The sequence below is a fragment of the Gopherus evgoodei genome, chromosome 4, assembly GCF_007399415.2.
Source record: "Gopherus evgoodei ecotype Sinaloan lineage chromosome 4, rGopEvg1_v1.p, whole genome shotgun sequence".
Taxonomy (NCBI): domain Eukaryota; kingdom Metazoa; phylum Chordata; order Testudines; family Testudinidae; genus Gopherus; species Gopherus evgoodei.
In genome coordinates, this window is record NC_044325.1 from 11,716,162 (window position 1) to 11,739,740 (window position 23,579).

At 43.9% G+C, this 23,579-nt stretch overlaps 1 protein-coding gene across 1 annotated transcript in view; it reads left to right on the plus strand.

The window, feature by feature from the left end:
- The first annotated feature begins 1,117 nt into the window (after positions 1–1,117).
- Positions 1,118–23,579, plus strand: part of PELI2 (pellino E3 ubiquitin protein ligase family member 2) — a 115,775-nt gene continuing 93,313 nt past the window's right edge. The window contains exon 1 of the mRNA XM_030562981.1: positions 1,118–1,300. Coding sequence (XP_030418841.1) covers positions 1,224–1,300 — 77 coding nt within the window. The 5' untranslated portion in view covers positions 1,118–1,223. The remainder of the gene's footprint in view (positions 1,301–23,579) is intronic.

Genomic DNA, 23,579 nt, shown 5'->3' on the forward strand with positions numbered 1-23,579 from the left:
CTGTGGAGTTGTGCTTGCAATATAGATCTCCTGCTCTGGATATTTGCACCATCAATCTACAACACGTAACATGGATGGGTTGTTGCTCACATGGAATCCTGCCCAGATTGGTTGTGCTAGTGATCTGGAAGACACCACTCTGACTGGACAGATAGGTGTCAGTGATTTATAACCCATTGCTAGTTGTGATGTAGTTGCTGGGGACCTAGAACCTCAGCTCTGGTGTAGGATGGAGGGGGACACTGACCTCAAACTCCTGCTGTGGTGTGCAGTGGGAAGGGAATGCAGTTCTAGAACACCTGTTCTGGTGCGGGTGAAGAAGACACGGATCTAGAACACCGCCTGTGGTGCGTTGTGACTAGAATGCGGAGCTAGAACCCCTGCTCTGACAGGTTGGGATCTGGGAGAGATGCCAGTCTAGAGCCCTTGCTCTGGCACGTGGGGGAGGGGCATAATGCTCTAGATCACTCTGGTGCGGAGCGAAGCGCTTGCGAGTCTCAAACCCCTGCCCTGGTGTGGGATGACCTAGAACAAGGCGGACAGCCTGCCGACCTAGCACCCACCGCCTGTACTGCGCAGATCCAGAGCCCTGCCTACAGGAGCGGCCCCAGGGTTTTTGGCGCCCTAGGCGCAGGGCTGGCTCGCTGGTCCCGGGTCTCCGGTGGACCTGCCGCAGGCGTGCCACCGGGGCAGCCTGCCGCCCTCCCCCCTGGGTCGCCTAAACGGAAGCGCCGGCCCTGCCTGCAGGCGATGCTCTAGAACCTCGCGGGTACCTGTGCCGATCTAGAACCCCATGCTGTGGAGGCCGCGGTGCAGAGCCGCAGCCGCCCGCGCTGGAGGGGGCTTGGCTGAAGCCAACGCGGCCCCTTTAAGAACTGCCCCGTCTCCTTACACTATGTTTACATAACAGAGCGGGCTGTACCACTGCGGTCCCCGGAGGGGGGAAAGCAGAGCGGGGCGGCTACGCGGCGACTCCCGCCCCCCGCCCGCGGGCAGCGTGTGAGGGGGGGAGGAGCCGACGGGGAGCTGGGCCAGCCCTAACTCTGCACCTCCCCCCGCCTCCTGACGCGAGTTGGTATCTCCCCCCTCCCCCTCGGCATTAGTGTCTGTTGTCGGGCGCTCGCGGGCTCAGTGCGGGGCCAGCGCGGAGCCCGCTCCGGACTCGCCACCTCCCGATGGGATTGTAGCGGCGGGCGAGCGAGCGAGCGAGCAGCGGCGGCCCCATGTTTTCCCCCAGCCAGGAGGAGCACTGCGCCCCCAACAAGGAGCCCGTCAAGTACGGGGAGCTGGTGGTGCTGGGGTGAGTGAGCGCGGGGGGGGGGGGGAATGTCCGAGGGGGCGGGGCTGTGTGGCTGAGGCGGGGGTCGGTGCGCGAGCTGAGGGGGGGAGCGGCGTCCTGAGCGCGCGCGCGGGGTGATTTCGTGCGGTAGAGTGTGGGGGGGTGTCAAACTCCTGAGGGGGGAGGGAATCTCGGGGGGGGGGAAATGAGGCTCAGGTCCCTGTGAGGACGCTGAGGGGGGAGTGACTGAGGGTCCCTGAGGGGAGGGAGCGGGGGGGGATTCCCCCTTCTCCCCCCGCCCTCCGTGGGGTGGCGCAGGGATCGTTGTCTCCTCTTTTTGGCTGTGAAGGTGAAACTCTAGGGGGCAGGAAGCTCGTGCCCCCCCCCCCCCAGCGCCCCAGCTCTGGGCTGCTCGTGGAGGGTCCGGGGCGGGGGGGGCATCCTTCGTCCCTGGCAGTGGGGGGGGAGTTCCCTGCTTCCTCGCCTGCTGGGGGATGTTCTCTACGGGGGGGAGGGGGGCAGGGCTGGCTCTCATGTTGTCCTGGTGGTGCTGCTGGGCTGGTCCATTGTCCTCTTGCTGCTCCAGATCTAAGGCACAACTTCCATTGGGGAGTGTGAGTGTGTAAGTGATCCGTGCCCCCGGGTAACTAAAGCACATGCAGTTCCCCAGGAGCTGGCAGCCTCTCTCTCTCTTGTCTGTCTCCCATTAGCCTAATGCGGATCTGTGGGATGGATTTACGCTCCCAGCTTGGCTCAGGCAAGGGCCTGCTATGGATGGTTAGGGATAATGACTGTGCTGGTTCCATGGACCCTGTTTCTCGGGGGAGCTGGCCACAGTGTGCTGAGCTTTGGGGCCTCTCTGCTGGGCAGGTATCAGCATGTTTGTGTCCCAGTGGCACTGGAGCTGCTGTAGATGGCACCCTAGCAAGGGCTGGCTCTCACTCAGCAAACACGCCAAATTCCTAAGTATGCAGCAGGACGAGTGCAAACGCACACACCAAAGTTCCTGAACACTGATTATGGAGCGTGTGAAGAGATCCTGCTTACCTTTCTCTGTGCAATCTGCAGTTTGTAGGTGGCAATTGCCTGTAATCATTACACTTCAACAATTAAAAGCTTCCCTTCATCAGCTTACATTTTCTAGTGGCATCTTGTTCATATGATAGACATTGTCCTTATCTTCCACATTGCAGGGGAGATGATGAAATTAGGGGAGGAGGAAGAGGCATTTACTTACATTCAGATTCTAGTGGAAATGTTTATTTTTTCAGCTTGATATGGATCTTAAAGTAATCTGCTTGGTATTAATGTTCCTGCCCTGCTGTTAGAGCTTGCAGCTTTTCTGCTGAACATCATAGAAGCTACTGATGAACATAAGGCATGTAAGCCTTATTCACTGAGTGCCCCAGAGAACCCTGTAAGATGTATTTAATTTTGATAACTGTAAACTTATGCATGTTCAGCAAATGGGGAACATTTTTAGCAAATAAATACATAAAGCTTTAAAACCGACCATGAAGCAGAGTTCCTGAACAATTAAAGAATTGCTGTATTAATAACTTGCCTCCCCCACTACAAATATTGTTAAATGCTTACTAGAATGAAGTAGAAAGCCTTAATTATTTTTAGACTAACAGTCTCTTATGAAAAGATGTTCTCTTCAGCAAAGCAATTAATTGGATTTTAAAATCCAACAGAAAGGAAAAGCCTTTTAATTTTGCTCTCGTAAGTGGTCTCTATGTCCTATGGGGTGGTTTTAGAAGTGACACAAAATGTGTGTATGGTGACAAAAATAATATATTTAGACATAGTTACTATGGAATGGAGTTCAACTACTGCTGTAAATGCAACTACTAATCTTTGAAAAGTGTGAATTGTAGAAAAGCTGTTTATTTCATCAGTTTCAATTGGAAAAGTCCATATCAAGCTGTTCAGAGCAGGAAAAGGTGTATTGTTACTGGTGATGTGGTGAGAATGGAGGATAACTTTAGCTGTGAAACAGTTTGTGTGTCTCACTGTAGAACCATAGTGCAATGTTAAATCCTTAATTTAATTATATTGTATGAAATGATGTGCTGCAGATGCTTTTGTGTTCGGCTAGAAACACATTTCCCTTTCTGCTGCTTTGCTATATTTAGCAGTATTTGAAAGTGCATAAGTGTAAAACGTTTGGCTCTGAACTTAATTCGGTAGATTCTGTTCTGCTTTTTAAATAACAATGTTGGTGATCTTATTGATTGATATAAACAAATGTCTCATTCTTTAGTGCCATGCATTTCTATTTAATATGAAGCTTATAATAATGAGATTTTCAGTAAACATCAAATTGGTTTGAATAGGTTAAGACACATCCTATTTTTTGCTTTCCAAATGTACTGAGATATTTTTATACAAACTGAACGTTCTTATGCCTTTTTTGCAAAATGCTAACATCTGTGCACAACATTGTTACTAATGTAACCCTTGTTACATTAGGGCCTGTCCACACAACAGAATTACTTAGGTGAGTAACTCTTCTAATGTGGTAGTGCCTCAACTGTGTCTTGGTATGTTTAGCTTTGCCTTTGACTAATCAAACCATGTTAAAACACATTAGTGTTATTTAGTAGACTAATGGTGTGGGGATAGGTCAAAGTCAGAAAACTAAATTACTACATTGTGTACATCTTCCATTTTGTCACAATTAGAGTTTAAGGCACTAAATTATAAATATATAATCTGCTGCATGCCTATCCCATCCCACCCCACCCCACCTCAAATTGAGAACACTTGCTATAAGTAGTGCCATAAATAGCATAAAACTTATTTTCTTTTTTCTAATCATAGTGCTGAATCACTGCTGGGAACTCTCAGAACAGTTTGAGCATCTGTTCATCATTCTGAAAAAAATAGGAAAATTCAAAGGTTATTCTGCCTGTTACCTTTGTATGAAACAAAATAATTCCAGGTAACAAGGTTTTGAATGAGATAATCTAATTTTTGGAGGATTAGGTTTACATTAACACCTCCAAATGACAAAAAAGTCAAGTACCAGAAGTGTAACTCTCCTTGTGGCAATTGCTTAATTAAGAGTAATAAGATGACCTGTTTAACAGATCAAATGACAATTTAAGATTCTGTTTTAATGGTTACAATGCTATTTAAACAGCTTAAATAGAAAAAAATAATGTTATGTATTGAACAAGGATGGAAGAATAGTCATGCTGAGTCAGACCAATGGTCCATCTAGCCAAGTATCATGTATCTGACAATGGTCAGTGCTAGATGCTTCAGAAGGAATGGGAAAAAAAACAGTAATTTCATGTGATCCATCAGTTGTTGTCCAGTTGCAGTTTGAGGTTTAGGGACATACAGAGCATGGGGTTGCACGTCCCTGACAATCTTGGCTAGTAGCCAATGATGGACCTATCCTCCATGAACTTATCTAATGCTTTTTTGAACTCAGTTATATTTTTGGCCTTCACAACATCACCTGGCAACGAGTTCCACAGGCTTTCTTCATTCGTAAGTGCTCTAAGACTGGTTAAAATTAGATAACCGTAAACTGATGATGTGTAGTGAAGCTAACTTGCTCTGCAAACCATTGCAAATAATCCTTATTAAGAAAATAAATTTCCCCCTGCTCCCACCTCTGCTCACCTTACATATAATAGTGTTATGACCTCGGTTACATTCTACATATGAATTAAGCTAACAATCAAAGAAAAATATTCCACTGGGAAAACTATACGTAATGCCAAAAGTTGAACATGTTATCTGAGAGAATGTACTTAGCTACGTCTGTGATTCCTTGTCAGCCTGTTAGTTTGATCATGGGGTAAGCATAAAACATCAATCAAGTCACCCTTTACCCTTCTCTTGGGTAACCTAAATAGAGTGAGCTCCTGGAGTCTTGCACTATAAGGCATGTTTTGCAATCCTTTAATCATTCCCATCGCTCTTCTCTGAACTCTCCCATTTATTAACATCCTTGTTGAATTGTGGATGCCAGAACCAGTGCCAGATAGAAGTAATATTATCTCCCAACTCCTACTTGTTGTTCTCCTGTTTACGTATCTGAGATTCACATTAGCCGCCTTTGTCCACAGCATCGCACTGGGAGCTGATGTTCGATTGATTATGCACCATGATCACCATGTCTTTTTTCAGAGTCACTGCTTCCCAGAATAGAGCCCCCGCATCATGTAAGTAGGGCCTGTGTTCTTTATTCATAGACCTGAGTTAACTCTTTACAGATATGACTCATTAGAGCTGTTGTTTCAGGCATTGGCTTCCACTTCTTTCATGTCTTAATAGTGCTTTCCATCAGTAGTTCTCAAAGGACTTTATAAAGAAGCTAAGTATCATTATCCCCATTTTACAGTTGTGGAAACTGAGGCAGAGAGAAGACTTGACTTGTTCAAAGTTATCCCGTAGGCGACTGGCAAAACCAGGAATAGATGGCAGGTTTAAAATGAACAAAGGAAGGTACTTTTTCACACAATGTACAGTCAACCTATGGAACTCGTTACCAGGGCAATTTTTTGAAGGTCAAAACTGTAGCAGGGTTCAAAAAGGAGCTAGATAAGTTCGTGGAGGATAGGTCCATGAATGGTTATTAGCCAGGATGATCAGGTCTGCAACCCCATGCTCTAGGTAGGAATGTAAAGATAATTTAAAAAGTTAACTGTTTAAACAATTAAAAATATTTCGTTTAAATGGTAAACCGATTAAAGGGCTGGTCCCTCGGTGGTGCGGCCGGTGCGGTGCTGCTCTGATGGCTGGGGCCTTTTTGGGTGGTGCAGGGCCGGCTGGGGTTGCTCTGGGTGTCACGGGGGTTAACAGTTAAAGCGAGTTAACCAGAAAGGCTAATGTTTACTGGTTAACCTTTTACATCCCTAGCTCTAGGTCAGTGGTTCTCAGCCATGTACCTGAGGGTACACAGAGGTCTTCCAGAGGGAACTCAACTCATTTAGATCAGTGTTTTTCAGCCTGGGAGTTGTGGGATAGGTTTAGGGGGTGTTGCAAGTGCAGGGTGGCATTAGGGAGTAGGAAGTAGGGCAATTGTCTGGAGTTCCATGCTACAGGGGGCCTTGCGAAGCTAAGTTACATATTTCAGCCCCAGGTGGCAGGGCTTGGGCTTCAGACAAGGTTCACAAGTGAAAAACAGGCTCAAGTATCACACTGGAATGCAAGTACAATATTCCAGTGGATTTATTTTATAATTATATGGTGAAAGTGAGCAAATTTTCAGTAATAGTGTGCTGTGACATATTTTGTATTTTTTATGTCTGATTTTGTAAGATGAAACTTTGGGGAATTCAGGACAAATCTGACTTCTGAAAGGAGTACAGTAGTCTGGAAAGGTTGAGAACCACTGTTCTAGGTGTCCCTAGCCTCTGCTTGCCAGAAGCTAAGAATGAACAACAGGGAATGGATCACTTGATTGCCTGTTCTGTTCATTCCCTCCAAAGCACCTGGCATTGGCTACTGTTGGAAGACAGGATACTGGGTTAGATGAACCATTGGTTTGACCAAGTATGGCTGTTCTTATGTTATGTTCAGGAATAGAACCCAGGTTTCCTGAGTCCCAGTGAACACTCTGTCCACTAGACTACACAGCCTTCTTTACAACCAGGAGGGTTTAAAAAATAGTTTGGAACATAATTATGTGACAAGGGGTGGATTCTGCAGCAAATATAACCACGGATTGTGTGGGACCTTGTTATTAATTTAAACTTCAGCCTCATCGTGTTGTGTGATGCTTTTTTGCTTCGTAGCTTGAGTCTTTTTATATAAACTTTTCACCTCTGAAGAACAGAGTATATGGCATAGATGCCTTGTCTGAAACTTAGTATTCAAGCAGCTCAGGTTTTGCTATCAGGTCTTATTTAATAGATCACCCTAGGTTTCACATAAGAATCATTCTCTGGTAAATGTCATGGTGGTCAATGGCTTCAACATATTTTAGGGCACTGCTTACTGTATTGATGAAGAGAAGAGCGAACATGATCGGTTTGTTCAAAAGTCACCGCTGGAAGGACTCAGTTCTGCAGAAACTGATTTTCTTCTATTTATTACTAGCAGTAGGGTCATTGAGATCTTTGTGGGTGGGCACTTCATGGAAATAGTTTATTATGTGGTATCATGTTCCATAAACTAGACCAGTTAAGAAGACATGATCCTTGTCTTCTCAAGAGCTTTCAGTGAAATTACACTCAGATACTGCCATAGTGGTGGGCATGATACCTAAATAGAACTGTAGACATGATGCAACAAAGTGTGTAGTAAAACAGGAGGGAGTGGTTAAAGGAAGGATGATGGTTGCAGCAATAAGATTACATGGTTATTTAGCAAAAGCTGGCACTCAGCATGATAGAGCAAAAGTTTATTTTTTTAACTTAGTATAAACAAAATACAGTTTTAACTTGGTTCTTGTAGGTGTTATAGGAATAGGACAGAATTTTGCTATATATCTTATGCACAGACCAAGGTTCTAACAGCTGACCTTATTCAGTGCATTGCCACATCAATATAAAATCCCAGCTAGTGACATAAAATAACATCAATCACTTCAGACTGATTTACTTGATACAAGAATATGTGGATTTTAACTTCCAGCAAAATGTCAAATACCTTGCATGTTTAATACTTGCTAGAAAATGAAGTTAGATGCACTCCAAAAGTAAACTGTAATTCTGACACACCCTCTCCGCCCCCCCCCCCCCCCCCCGGCCGGGGAATGTACAGCCAGCAAGCCCATCACACATAGGGAAGTAGAATAAGTTCCATATTTGGAAAGAAAAAGGAAGACATAGTCTGCATTTACTCAGAAGAAAACAAGTCTGACAAACTTATTTTCTGGGTTCCTTGCCTTCATGTTTACTGCACTCTAGGTAAAGAGCTAAAGTGCTTATCTTTCTGCCAGGGCCAGTAAGATCAGTGGTGCACAGCCTTCTGCATTCTACTGGACTTCATAAATGTATGGATACTGTAGGAATCCACTGGGCTCCACTGAAAAGTGATGACAGCAGGCGTACTGTCAGAATCTTAGGGCTTGTCTACATCACAAAGTTGCAGCACTGGTGAGAGGGTTACAGCGCTGCAACTTTGAAGGTGTACACATCTGCAGGGCATCACCAGCGTTGCAACTCCCTGTTTGCAGCGCTGGCCGTACTCCCGTTTTGTCTCGGGTGTAGAGGATCCAGCGCTGGTGATCCAGCGCTGGTAATCAAGTGTAGACACTTACCAGCGCTTTCTTGACCTCCGTGGAATAAGCAGGTATCCCAGCATACCTGAGGAAGCCTCTCTGGTAATCAAGCAGGTCTCCTTCCCCGGTTTGCTCTCGCGTTCCCCGAACCCCCGAGCAAGCAGGTCTCCTTCCCTGCGGTTTGCAGGGGGGTTCGGGGAACGCGAGAGCAAACCGCGGGGAAGCTGGTCTCCTTCCCCGGTTTGCTCTCGCGTTCCCCAAACCCCAGTGCAAGCAGGTCTCCTTCCCTGCGGTTTGCTCTCGCGTTCCCCGAACCCCCGAGCAAGCAGGTCTCCTTCCCTGCGGTTTGCAGGGGGGTTCGGGGAACACGAGAGCAAACCGCGAGGAAGCTGGTCTCCTTCCCCGGTTTGCTCTCGCGTTCCCCGAACCCCCGAGCAAGCAGGTCTCCTTCCCTGCGGTTTGCAGGGGGGTTCGGGGTACGCGAGAGCAAACCGCGGGGAAGCTGGTCTCCTTCCCCGGTTTGCTCTCGCGTTCCCCGAACCCCCGAGCAAGCAGGTCTCCATCCCTGCGGTTTGCAGGGGGGTTCGGGGTACACGAGAGCAAACCGCGGGGAAGCTGGTCTCCTTTCCCGGTTTGCTCTCGCGTTCCCCGAACCCCAGTGCAAGCAGGTCTCCTTCCCTGTGGTTTGCTTTTGCGTTCCCCGAACCCCCGAGCAAGCAGGTCTCCTTCCCTGCGGTTTGCAGGGGGGTTCGGGGTACGCGAGAGCAAACCGCGGCGAAGCTGGTCTCCTTCCCCGGTTTGCTCTCGCATTCCCCGAACCCCCCTTGAAGCCGCCCAACAGCGCTGCAGTGTGGCCACATCTAACACCACTTGCAGCGCTGGTTGCTGTAAGTGTGGCCACTCTGCAGCGCTGGCCCCTATACAGCTGTACTAATACAGCTGTAACAACCAGCGCTGCAAAATTGTAGATGTAGACATACCCTTAGCCTCTATTAAGTCTTGAAGCAAAGCACAAAGCTTTTGATGTCCCAGTGATCCTTTACTCCCAGTTCCTATGAGCATAGGGAATATTGTGGAAGTGACACTTAGCTAAGATAGTGGAGAAGGTTCATTTTGATATCTTCCCACTGGCAGGCTTGTGCAGAGTTCTTTATTTTGAAAAGGCCCAGCTTCCTATTTCTTGCCTGGAGACTGCCATGTGATAGGCCTAGTGGAAAGAGTCAGAGGCTTCTCTTGGAGGTCTTGTCTTCTAGGAAATCTTGTTTGGTTGGGAGAAGGGAAGCAAATATCTCATGTTGTAGAGAAAGCTCCAGTTTGTTGACCTGGTCATCCCTACAATGGCCTGTTACAAGAAGGCTGCAGCAGGGATTCAGAAAGCCTTAATATGGGGATCAGAGCGGTCTTACTGGTATGTACATGTGGTCAAACACTGGCCATGCTCTCTTCCTTGCTCCCTTCCTCCCTCAATCCTCAAACAAAACTAGATCAAAAGCATTGTGGCCTTAATTAGTAGCAAACCTCCCAAATAGTAGACTAGTATACAATGACTGATATTTGTCAGATAGGCGAGAGGCAAGTAAATCCATCTCTCATCTGTGCTGACCTCTTCGGAATAAACACTTCTCTTCTGGAGCCTTAATGGCAATTGAGAACCAGTTTTTGGCTGTGATGTCTAAGATGTTATAGAAAGACTTATTTAAATGTCTTGACACAATGACACATTCTCTATAGCTATGGCTCCGCTAGGATTTTAACAGGCTTTAAACAAATGTTTTTTTGGTGTAGACAAGGGAAGTTGTAGGTTTAAAACATCAGCTGATAAATCCTAAGGTTTGTTAGCTCTACCTTCACCAGCTAACGAGTTAAACCTGTAGTTTACCTTATCTACTCTTGGATTTTAACACTTTGTTAGGGCTGGTCTACACTAAGGGGGAAAATCGATCTTAGATACGCAACTTCAGCTATGTGAATAACGTAGCTGAAGTTGAAGTATCTAAGATCGAATTACTCACTGTCCTCATGGCGCGGGATCGATGTCCGCGGCTCCCCCTGTCGATTCCGCAACTCTGTTCGGGTTGGTGGAGTTCCGGAATCAATATAAGCGCGTTTGGGGATCGATATATCGCGTCTAGATGAGACGCGATATATCGATCCCCGAGCAATCGATTGCTACCTGCTGTATCGGCGGGTAGTGAAGACGTACCCTTAGTTAACACATTAGCTAATGCATACAAAAACTGTATAAACAGCACTTTGAAGTTAGGCTCCAGCTCTGAAGCCCTCCTCATCGTCCTAGCTTCAGAGCCCAAGCTTGGGCCTTAGTTGTAACTTCAAAGGACTGGCTACACAACTATATTACATCACTAGTGTGAGCCCAGCTAACCCCAAGGCTGTTGACCCAGGCCATGTTTTTAGGTTGTTTCTTGATAATCTGGATGGGGTGGTGGGGGGATCTGGGCCTCTGCTACTTCTGTCATGGAAGCACACTTGCAACTTCTACTAAATAATCCATAATTGTTAGACTATGGTGAGAGATACGTATCTTTCAGCTAAAAGAAAATTTTTTTAAATTGCCCAGTGCAGACTCAGTATCACCTTTTGGAAATCCATTTCACAATCAAAATGGATGTTGAAGTACTTCAGCAACACTGAGGGATTTATGTTAACAAAATGGCTGTTTGAGGTAAGTTGGCTCTTGGTTAGGCATGAACTAATCAGGTCACACTTTTGTAAATGTGACTGTTTCTTGGTAGCAATGAGTACATTTTTTTTTTTCCCTTGGGGAAAGCAATGAGGAAATCCTCCTTTATATTTGTACTTATAGAGGTGGTTTATTTCAGGTGCTGACTTCTGTTTTCACAGCTCTGACTGTTGTGGCACTTGGGCACATCACATGTCTTGAGTGACTCGGGATAACGATTAATATGCTTTATGAAGAGTGAATTGGTCACATGTTCTCATTTGGCATGGGAAAAGTTCTGATACATTACACTGGAAATGGCCAATGCATGGCCTGAGGGCAACATGCTCCTATACAGTACTTGGCATTGCAGTAGGAATGGTCTTCTGTTATGTGCAGCTAGGTTAACCAGTCAGCAAATGTGAAAAATTGGGATGGGGTTGGGGGTAATAGGAGCCTATATAAGAGAGACCCAAAAATCAGGACTGTCCCTATAAAATCGGGACATCTGATCACCCTATGTGCAGCATTCTGTACAACAACTATACCTCAGCTGTAGCAGTCATCTGTCTATACAACTGACTGCTTCATTGTCCTCATATTACCATGAGACCAGTATGAAGCTGAAATATGGTGCACCATCTCCTTAAAGATAATGTGGGAGAGGCAAATGAAAAGGCAAGTGAGAAGTTAAGTAGTGACCAATCTACAGTATGTGTTAAAGGGAAGAAGGCCAAGAAATAGTGTGGTCTGGTACCTCAGTGCTGTGATTTCAACTGTTTGATCACTGTTGTATTAAACCACTCTTGCAAAATTCTAGTTGCTAAAGGCAGGAAATGTTTTTTCCCATCATATACATCCTTTCTCTTCCTCCCTACCCCAGTGAAACAAAGAATCAAGTAGTTGGTAAACTTCATGACCGTTTTTGCAAGACTTCTGTTCATATTAAAATTGCAGTGATGTGTGTTTAGGAGGCTTGAAAATTAACTTCCAGTCCGATAGGCTTATAGTCCAGTTTATTTCAAAATCTAGTAAGTTTTGTACATTCTATCATGAAATAACATTCTTTCAACAAGGTGTACTTTCAGGGCTGGCTAATGTGCAGGTAGATTTTTAACAGATGAATTACTTCCTTTAGGGCATATAAATGTCACCACAGATGACAAAGTGGTACTGACTGAGAAGACCATTAGTTACTGTAAGAAACTAGAAAAACTGAATTGCATTAATAAAGGTTGAAATCTCTTGTTGCATATTATAAATAAACTAGAGACCAAATGTGCAGATTCTTTTCTATATGCTTTGTTTAGTTTGGGCACAGAAGTTAATGGGCTGAAGCTTTCATTTAAGCACAGCTGCAATTTTTCACATAGAGCAGCGTGACTTTATTTTGACTCTCACTAAATGAAGCATTGACTCTTATTGGAATAATAAATATACAGTAATTAATCTCCTGCCCTAATGGGAATTCCCCTTTCATAGATGAGATTGTATTATTGAAAATGATGTTAGCAACTGAATAATTCTTTCCTCTTTGCATGTTTTTACCATGAATCCATCACTTTGGAATAGATGGATATTTTTATTTTTAAACCTGACGGGCAGATTGGCCAATAAAGTGCTGCTGTGCCTCAAACCACATTGTCCTTTCCAGTTTGTTCTACCTACAACAGAAAGTAGCTGCAGCATTCAGTGTTTCAGGGTACTATTAAAAAAAGGCGCTCTCCTACTCTTCTTGAGAAGACAGAATGTGAGGGAATCTTTCAGGCAGGATTTGGGAATCTTTGCTGCAATTATATCTTCATTCCCCTGCTAGTTCCCACATCTAAAACTTGCTGTTCTAAATAGGTAGGTAGAATGGTTTCTCTGGTCACTATGAAGTGAGAGCTCTAACTCCAGCTTTTCTCCTGTGTGTGTGTGTGTGTGTGTGTTTGAAGTATAAGGCAGTTGGTTTTCAGTACCTGGGAATATTCCCAGGTTAGTCTTTGCTTTGTTTTTTTCCTCCTGCTTTTAAGAAGAATGTACAGCTTTTATCCTTAATCCTGTCTGGGTTAATGAGAACAGTAAATCTGAAACTTGAAAGGGGCCTTTAAATATGACTAACAAGCCAGTTATTTTGGAACTGTGACCTTGCATTTAGAGACTACTAAAAATTTAAGGAAAAAAAATTACAGGTTTTTGATCTTCTGCATCCACAGTCAGAGTATCAGTGGAAGCTATGTTCTCTTCTCACAGGCAAATCTAAAATCTGTTTTCACAGTCTTGCTGGACAACTTAAAAGTTCTATACCCTTGGCCTGATTGGCTTTTTTGGGGGAACAACTCCCATTGATGTCAGCCAGGCCTAACTGCCACTGAAATTCTGAAATCTTCCTCACTTGGCGTACATAGTTAATTCTATGATCTAAGGAGGACTAAGCACACCTTTCTTAGAAGCACTTGAAAGATGTGATACACTCCTTTCCCTTACTCTCAGGGGCTGAATATGCTATCTTGGAAACATTTTCATCCCTTATTGGTTATGGGAGAAAAAGGGACTTAACTTCTGATTCTGCTTCCTGCACCGCCTCTAATATGCTAGCACAAAATGCTGCCATTAGACTGCTGACTCAGCCCTGCCTTATCTCCATCTACAGTTGCATAATCAAACCTCCAGCTGCTTAGGCACTCAAGCATGTATCTACTCTCCTACCAGTTTTATGAACTGGCAGCACATAGGGCCCAGTGTAATGTTTAAAATGTCTTTCCATGCAAGGATCTCAAGGTACATACCAGGAAAATTACAGAAGGTCAAACACCACTCCTCCTCCATAAGAAAACACAGGCTGTAAACCATTGCAGGGGTGTAATATAATCAGGTTTCTGACTACATAAAGTAGGAGGGCAAAGCTTGAGTAGCTTACACATCAGAACTCTCCTCCATAGAATTAAAGTTGTGTAATGGGTCTCCATCAGTGTATTGCTATTTAGAATATAAAACTTCTTTTAGGGCAGGAGAAGGATTACACACAGCCTTACTGTACTAGAAATTATTTAAAACCATCATGGTCAGAAGTGACTGGTTTGCTTTAACAGAGTGTTATTTTTACATGTACGTATTCAGGGAGTCATGGCAAAAATAAGCTTTTACTGCTCCTGTTGGCATTGCAGAGTGAACACAGGCAGCAAAAAGGAAGCTGGATTCTAGTGTTGGCCAAATTCCATTTGCAGAATCTTTATTCAGCCCCAGGCCAGAAAGAACATAGCCCAGCTTCCAAGTTTCAGGCAGAGTTTGCAGGGTTGGCAGTTGCAAATAAGGCTGTTACTTGTAAACTGAGCATGTCTGGTATGAATGTAGCTGAGATAGTGAACATGGCACCCAGTGGTGAAATAATATATATGCAGAACTGTATTTTATGAAACTCAATTTGTGTCAAGTTAGTAGTAAAAAAAAATTAATATAGTTGTTACCAACTAATAATCATTTGGAGGATACTTGTATATAATCCTATGTTGTGTTAACTCTTAGACGTGAAATATAATGTATTGGTGGTAATAGCCATTCATCTATCGGAAAGCCTGAGCTCAATCATAGGGTTAAAAGGGACCACAAGGATCATTTAGTCTACCCACCCTGCCAACATGCTGGATTTGTTGTGTCTAAACCATCCAAGACATGTGGCTATTCAGCCTCTTTTTGAAAACATCCAGGGAAGAAGCTTCCAAAACTTCCTGAGGCAATCTGTGCCATTGTCCTACTGTTCTTACAGTTAGGAAGCTTTTACTGGGGGTATGTCTACATCTAAAATTTTGCAGCGCTGGTTGTTACAGCTGTATTAGTACAGCTGTATAGGGCCAGCGCTGCAGAGTGGCCACACTTACAGCAACCAGCGCTGCAAGTGGTGTTAGATGTGGCCACACTGCAGCGCTGTTGGGCGGCTTCAAGGGGGGTTCGGGGAACGCGAGAGCAAACCGGGGAAGGAGACCAGCTTCGCCGCGGTTTGCTCTCGCGTTCCCCGAACCCCCCTGCAAACTGCAGGAAAGGAGACCTGCTTGCTCGGGGATTCGGGGAACGCGAGAGCAAACCGCAGGGAAGGAGACCTGCTTGCACGGGGGTTCGGGGAACGCGAGAGCAAACCGAGAAAGGAGACCAGCTTCCCCGCGGTTTGCTCTCGCGTTCCCCGAACCCCCCTGCAAAACCGGGGAAGGAGACCTGCTGATTACCAGACGCTTCCTCAGGTATGCTGGGATACCTGCTTATTCCACGGAGGTCAAGAAAAGCGCTGGTAAGTGTCTACACTTGATTACCAGCGCTGGATCACCAGCGCTGGATCCTCTACACCCGAGACAAAACGGGAGTACGGCCAGCGCTGCAAACAGGGAGTTGCAGCGCTGGTGATGCCCTGCAGATGTGTACACCTCCTAAGTTGCAGCGCTGTAACCCCCTCACCAGCGCTGCAACTTTGTGATGTAGACAAGCCCTGGGATTTAATCTAAATCTGCTATGCTGTAGTGTAGTTTGAACTCATTGCCACTTATATTTTGTGGCAAAAGAGAACAACTTTTCTCCATCTTTTTTTTTTATGGCAGCCTTTCATAGACTGCTATTATGTTCCCTCTCCCCCTTAATCTCTTTTCCAAACTAAACATACACAGGTCCTTCAGCCTTTGCTCATATGTCTTGCATTCTATCCCTTTGATCATCCTTGATGCTCACCTGGATCTTTCCAGTTTCTCCACATCCTTTCTATGCATTGATGACCAAAATTGGACGCAGTACTCCAGCTGAGGCTTAACCAGTGCTGAGTAGAGCAGTACTATTACCTCCCATGACTTTGCATGCTATGTCTCTGTTAATGCAACGTGAAATTACATTTGCGTGGGTTTTGTTTTTTGTCAACAGCATTACATTAGTGACTTTGAGATTATGATCCACCACAACTCCCAGATCCTTCTCAGCAGTGCTGCTGCCAGGCCAGTTTTCCCTCCACTCTGTATTTGTGCATTTTGGGTTTCTTCCTGAAGTGTAGCACCTTACATTTGTCTTTTGTTGAATTTCATTTTGTAGTCTATAGCCCAATTTTCCAATTTATTAAGATCCCTCTAAATTTTAGCTCTATCCTCAAAAGTATTTGCAGCCCCCACAGCTTTGTCATTTGCATACTTGATCAGTATGCTCTCTATATCTATGTCCAGGTTATTAATAAGATATTAAACCACACCTGATCCAGAACAGATCCCTATGGAACCCCACTGGAGTCATCCCTCCCATCTGACAATATTCCATTAATAATTATTCTTTGTTTGCAGCTGTTTAACCAATTATGTATCCACTTAATGGTACTTCTTTTGAGCCCGCATTTCTCCAGCTGGCTTATCAGAATGTCATGTGAGACTGTCAGAAGCCTTGCTGCGGTCCAGGTATATTATATCCTCTGCATTCCCCCATTCACCAAATCAGTTATCCTGTCAAAGAAGGAAATCAAGCTGGTTTGGCATAATTTGTTCATGGTAAATATATGCTGGCTGCTAGTGAGTACCCCTTCATCCTCCAGGTATTTGCAAATTGAATGTTTTATACATTGCTCTAGTAGCTTCCCAGGAATTGAAGTCAGGCTGATTGGTCTATAGTTTTGTGGCCCCTCCTTTTTTTTCCCCTTTAAGATGTCACTGCATTAGCCCTTCTGTCATTCATGAGTTTGTAAATATTCTTGCCAGTGGCATTGAGATTTTTTTCAGCTAATTCCTTCAGTACCTTCGGGTGAATAGCATCTGGCCCCACTTATTTGAATTTATTCAGGTTGGTCAGAAGATCTCTAACATGTTCTTTATTTATCCTGATTTGTACACCTCCCCCTTTATTGTCGATAATAACTTTGCTAGTTGTCCAGTCGCATGTTGTTTTTTGTGAGAAGACTGAAGCAAAGTAGGCATTGAGCAGTTCTGCCTTCCTATCATCTTCCATTACTAGCACACCTTCTCTATTGAGCAGTGGACCCACACTGTCTTTGATCTTTTTTGTTTGTCTGACATATTAACTCATTCTTTGCCTTGGCTTTTCTGATTTTTTGTCCTTGTGCAGCAACATTGGCCTCCTGTGGCTCTTATCTTTCCTCTACATCAGAGCCTTTAGCATTACATCTTTTAAGAACTACCAGCCCCTTTCGACTCCTTTTCTTCCTAATTGATCTTTCCATGAGACTTTGCCTCTATTTTTCTGAGTATGTTGAAATCCAAGTTTCTGAAGTCCAGTGTCCTTGTTTTGCTTTTCTCGGGTCTTCCTTTCCATAGGATTTGGAGTTCTGTGTATTAATGAAATGATGGTTGTTTGACAGCCCTTTCTCTTTCCCTCTACACCTGCCGTAACGCCTAACACACTGTGCTAAACAAAACCTGTCTAAGTGATTATAAGCATGTCTTATGTAGATTTTTTTTTAAAATGCAGTCTCTCCTCCTCCTTAAATGTTTGTTGCTGTACCACTTCAGTGTAATATTAGATTTAATGCCCTCTCCATTCATCATTTCCCCTCTTGCCCCATGGGTTTTTATGCCATGTTCTGTTCTTGCAGACCCTTTTTCATGAAACCTTACTAAAATATGGTGGTAGAGCCTACAAATAAACTAAGGAGCAACTGTCTCCCTGGTCACAGCTGTTGGACATAAGTATACTGTGTGGCATAACATGCTTTGCTTGAATAGTATAAAACCGAAGTTGTCCTTTATCTTTGGTTTCCTCCTTTAATTTGCTCCAGAGATCTGTCTAGATACTAAGTATGCTAAAAGTTCAGTTTGAGACAGTATAACTGTAGGACTAGCTTATTTCCCCTCTCTGGACCCCTCTCCACCCCCCAGCCAATTAATACCAAAGAGGCAATTAGTGAGTTCTACCATTTTGCTATCTCTTGTGGTGGGGCACTTAAGATGAAGCTGTTACTAAGCCAACACATCTCTTTTGTAGAAATTTATATTGCCTTTCTGATTTATTTTTCTTGAAATATAATAAGCATGTTTTAGGTGCAGAAAAGGCTTGTTGGAGGTCTCAGTGAAATTGCCTCTGGAGGTCCCTACTTTAAGATTCATATAATCTGCTTGGGGGTTTAGAACCATTTTGAAGATATGTGTTTGGAGGAGTGTGTGTTGATTGATTAACAATCCAACTTTTCTATTCTGGCTATATGAGATAGCAAATGTTGGGGTGAACAGAGTAGGTAGACTTTAGTTCTGCCATTTGAATATGGCTCTTTTGTTAATCTTTCTAAAAGTATGGAGGTTCAGGAACAAGTCAGGGTGTAGCATCAAATCATAAACAGGTCATGCTTTTATTTCTTGGAATAGAAGGATGTGGTCCCTATTCAAACTTGGCTGTCATTTTGGACCTACTGTCCTTCTGAGGATTCTGCTTTCTTTATCCCACGGGTATGAATTGCTACTTGAAGGGGCTATGTATCCTATACAGAATATTAATCAATCTGTCATCCTGTGATGTTCTAACTAGGCTTATTGAGCCTCTCAGGTTGTGAATTTCAACTGTTCATTCTCTCAAACTAACTTTGACGAATAATCTTTGCCAAGAGGGTGGCAAGCATGGGGAATGTCCCTCCTATACTTTGCTTTGTAAAGATAAGGTTGTGCTGTGTCTCCATTTTGTTCTTGGTCAAAGTGGTGTCAGACTTCCATCCAAAGAAAACAATATAATCTCCTTTTCCCTCTTCCCCCACCTCCTTTTTCCTTGGGGAGGTTAGGCTGTATGGTCTTGATGTCAAAAGGATCTTGAAGCATTATCTGGACAGACTAAATTTATTAGCAAAACACTGAGGACTGCCATTCTCAAATTGTAGTCTGCACAGCACTTGGTAATCTGTTGAAAGTTGGCAGTTCACATGGTGCTATCTTTCATTTTCAGCTGCTTCTATGGCAGTGTCTACACTAAGCTTTTTTTCTTAGCATTTTCTATTGTTGCCATCTGTTCAGCCCTGCTGCTTGTAGCAATGGTGGGAGCTCTTCTTTAGATAAGCTGGAGTGGCTGCCACTCTTTTTTACCACTATGGTGTCTTTCTAGTGCTGAGCAGAATTTGACATGGAGAGTAAATTGACTCTGACTGCTGGGGGCTTATACATACCCAAGCTCCCACCGGTGATAGTGCAGTTATGGGAATGTAAAGAACAAGCTCAGTATAGAATCAGTGTAACTCTCTACTTACTGTCATAAAGAATGGGAAAAATATTACTTTTTCATATGGAAGCATTTGCTACGGTTGTCTTAGGGCATTAAACTATGAATGGAGGGCAAGGTATTATGTGAGACAGTCACTTGGTATTGGCTGTGAGCCGCGACAGAAAAAGCATATACTGACTAGAGATTGTCAAAAAATTTCTTAAACTTTTGATGGTTTCGACTATATTAAGTTTTTTTTTTTCTTACAAGTCAAGTGTAAAAGTAGGACAAGAATACATTTGAAGAGCAACTAGCAAAAGACACAAAAACTAACAGCAAATTTTGGTTTAAGTACATCAGCAGCAGGATACCTACCAAACAGTTGGAGGGACCACTGCATGATCAAAGTGCTGAAGGAGCACTCAAAGACGAGGCCATTGTGGAGAAACTAAATGAACTCTTTGTGTTGGTCTTCATTGCAGAGGATATAGAGACCCTCGCCCCACACTACCTTTTTTGACAAATATGAGGAACTGTCCCAGATTGAGGTGTCAGGAGAGGAGGTGGAGTTAGAACAAATTGATAAATTAAACAGTAGTAAGTCACCAAGACCAGATGGTATTCATGCAAGTTCTGAAGGAACTAAACTGTAGGATGTAACGTATCACTTAAATTACCCTTTGTACAAGATGACTGGAGGATAGCTAATGTAACATTGATTTTAAAAAAAAAGGCTTCAGGGGCAATCCTAGGAATTACAGGGTGGTAAACATGACTTCAGTAACAGGAAAGCTGACAAACTCTAGTGAATAACAAAATTAATAGACACCTAGATAAACACATGTTATCCCATGACTCTTTACTTTGAATAAGTTTGCCTTTGCTGAGGCTTGATTTCTCTTCTCAAATCTTAGAATTCTTTGAGGAAGTCAATGAGCATGTGGACAAGGGTGATCCAGTGTACTTAGACTTCCAAAGTATTTGACCATATCCCTCACCAAAAGTAAACTTAAGCAAAGTAAACAATCATTGGATAAGAAGGAAAGTCCTCTCATGGATTCGTAACTGGCTTTTTTTTAAAAAAGGAAACAGAGTAGGAATAAATGGTCTCAGTGAAGAGGAGGTAAATATTGGGGTCCTCCAAGGATCTGTATGGGACCTGTGTTGTTCAACATATTCATAAATGATCTGGAAAAGAGAGTGGACAGTGAGATGGCAAAATTTGCAGATGACACGATTACTCAAGGTAGTTAAGTTCAGAGTTGAATGTAAAGAGTTACAAAGGGATCTCAGTAAACTGGGTGACTGGGGCAACAAATGGGGCAGATGCATTTCTCAACATTGAATTTCAAAGTAATGCACGTTGAGGGAGGGGGGGAAATAATCCTAACTATACAGAGAAGGTCTAAATTAGCTGTTACCACTCAGGAAAAAGATCTTGGAATCGTCATGGATAGTTCACTGAAAACATCTGTTCAATGTGTATTGGTAGTCAAAAAAGCAAAAGGAATGTTAGGAACCATTAGGAAAGGGATAGGTAATAAAACCAAAAAATCTTAATGCCACTGTATAAATCCATGGTGCACCTGCACCTTGAATACTGCATGCGGTTCTGGTTGCTCCAACTCAGCAAAGGTGTATTAAAATTGGTAAAGCGGCAGAGAGGGGCAACAAAAATTATGGGTATGAAACATTTACCGTATGAAGAGAGATTAAAGAGACTGGGACTGTTCACCTTAAATAAGAGGCAACTGCAGTAGACCCTGTCTAGTCTGATATGGCTCCACTAGGCAAGGGGCATGATGGTCCTACTTTTGTACTACCAGGCAGGGCATCCTGGGAAAACTCTTGATGCTGGGCCTTGTTTGTGGATGGATAGATAGGTCTCCAGACTTATTTATTTGGTACAACTTGTACACAATCTTTTTATGAGGAATAGGTGGGGGTGTGTGGTAATTTGGCTGCCGCCCCTCCCCCATATAAAGAGGGGTGGAGTGGGTCATTCAAGGCTGAGAAACTGATTGTCAATTGAAAAGCAGGAAAGCTTGTTCTCTGAATGAAAACTAAGTCCGAGTATCAGATCTGCTAAGTTCTAAAATCTTGAAGGACATGGTAACCAGAAATAATCAGTTCACTTCACTAACTACAAATAATATTTCCTTGATTAATATATTGATTGTTTTTAAATGCAGAACCTGTTTTCATACTGTGGAAGTAGATCAAAAACTAACAGAGATTTGAAGGGGATTTTAATGCAAACAGGTTTTTTTTTGTGAGCAAGAGTTAGGCTAGCTAGCAGTAACCCTAAACATGAAATTTGTAAAAGCAAAGATTATGTAAGGCAAGTGGTGGTGGGGGGGGAACGGTAAGAAGTGTTGTAACCAACTTCTGTTGGTGAGAGACCAGCTTTCGAGCCACAAAAGAGCTCTGTGTGGCTCAAAAGCTGGTCTCTCTCATCAACAGAAGTTTTTTCAATAAAAGATACTGCTGCACTCACCTTGTCTTTACAATATTGTGGGACCAACTGGGCTACAACTACGCTGCATACAATCATTAATTAAAAGCATGCAGGTTCAAAAATCTATTGCCTCGGGCAAACTAATTTTCTCTTATCCTTCCTACGGGTGTATTTATTGTACTTTCATTTTTAGAGGTATTTTGCTTTATCTGCTGTGTTTTGAATGATCGGCAATGGCAAAAACTACGTATCCTCACTTTTTTTTCCCCTAAGCTATGTCAGTACTTAGTTGTCCAAAATGCTGGATCAAACAATTTTAGTTGTATTTAAATAGGTACTTGGTGTCTAATTCTCAGATGAATAGCCTTTCTCCTATAGCAAGATGGGTGAGTGTGTGTGAGAGAGACAGAAAAAGGAGAGGGATGAATTCTTCAGGCACACCACTCCAGCTCAGGGAATGGCTGGCCAGCCAACTGTCCCAGGTAGAACAAAGGACTTGCCTTAATACACACATCACCATCCTCTAACATTGCTGGCTGCTGAAACAGGGGTGTACATTGCTGTGAGTGTATTAATTGGTGGTTGACTGAAAACACTGAATAAAACTAGCTTCATATTACCACTAGGTTGTGGGGTTTTTTGGTTTGTTTTTTTGTTCTTGTTCTTAGTGGGAGGAGAGAAGGTGGTTGTCACACATGGCTTGAACAGAATGCTTCATTGTATCCTCCCAGATCCCACATTTGCAATTGAAAAGAGATGAAGTACAAGAAACTACAAAGATTTCATGGTTTTAGAGTATTCTACAAACAAGAGCAGTTATTTTTAATCAGTGGGTGTAATAGACACTGATTGCAGGGACTGTTTTCTACTGAAGGTAATCTTTCATATTCCTCCCATCCTATGGCCATGGACAGGGCTGGTGCAAAGATGTTTTGTGCCCTAGGCGAAACTTCCACCTTGCACCCTCCCCCGTCCCCAAGCCCCCACCCTGAGGCGCCCCCCCCCAGCTTACCCCTGCTCCGCCTCCACCCTGAGCACGCTGTCACTGTTTCACTTCTCCCGCCTCCCAGGCTTGCGGTACCTAAGCTGATTGGCACCGCAAGCCTGGGAGGCGGGAGAAGTGAAGCAGCCACGGTGTGCTTGGGGAGGAGGCGGGACAGGGGTGAGCTGGGGCGGGGAGTTCCCCTGCGTGCCGCCCCCTTCCCTTACTTACTGTAGGCGGTCCTTCCCGCGCGCCCCAGCTCCCTCCGCCTAAATGCCAGCAGCGACCGGGGCGGTCGAAGATCCAGCCGCCGTGGTCGCTGCCGAAGAAAATGCCGCCCCCCCAAATCCTAGCGCCCTAGGCTACCACCTAGGTCGTCTAAATGGTTGCACCGGCCCTGGCCATGGATGGTCTCTAAGAAACGCATATGATGGAGCTGGCTGTCCTGTTCTGTTCTTGTCTCCTCTAGCTGCAGTGATATACAGTCTTGGTGACCTTGCATTGCATGTTTTCATAATGGTTTGGAACAGCCAGATCACATGACAATGCTTCCATTGAAGAAGATCCTATTGCTGTAGCTCTCCATGTAAAGGAGCATCATTTTTGCATTTTCTAGCATTAGTGTTAAGAAAATTGCTTTCTCATAGAATTGCAATCTTTTTTTGTATAAAATATTTTCCGCAAGAGTATCTCTTAATTACTGCCTCTTGAAGTAAATATTTTTATATTCCTCTTTGTAATTGCTCTTGTAATAGTATAGTAATGTAGGTCCAGATGAAAATAGTTCCAGAATTGATATTTTATCTTAACTTTGCTGAATCTTTTGCACCATTTTCTTTGGTTTCACAAGAGCAAAAG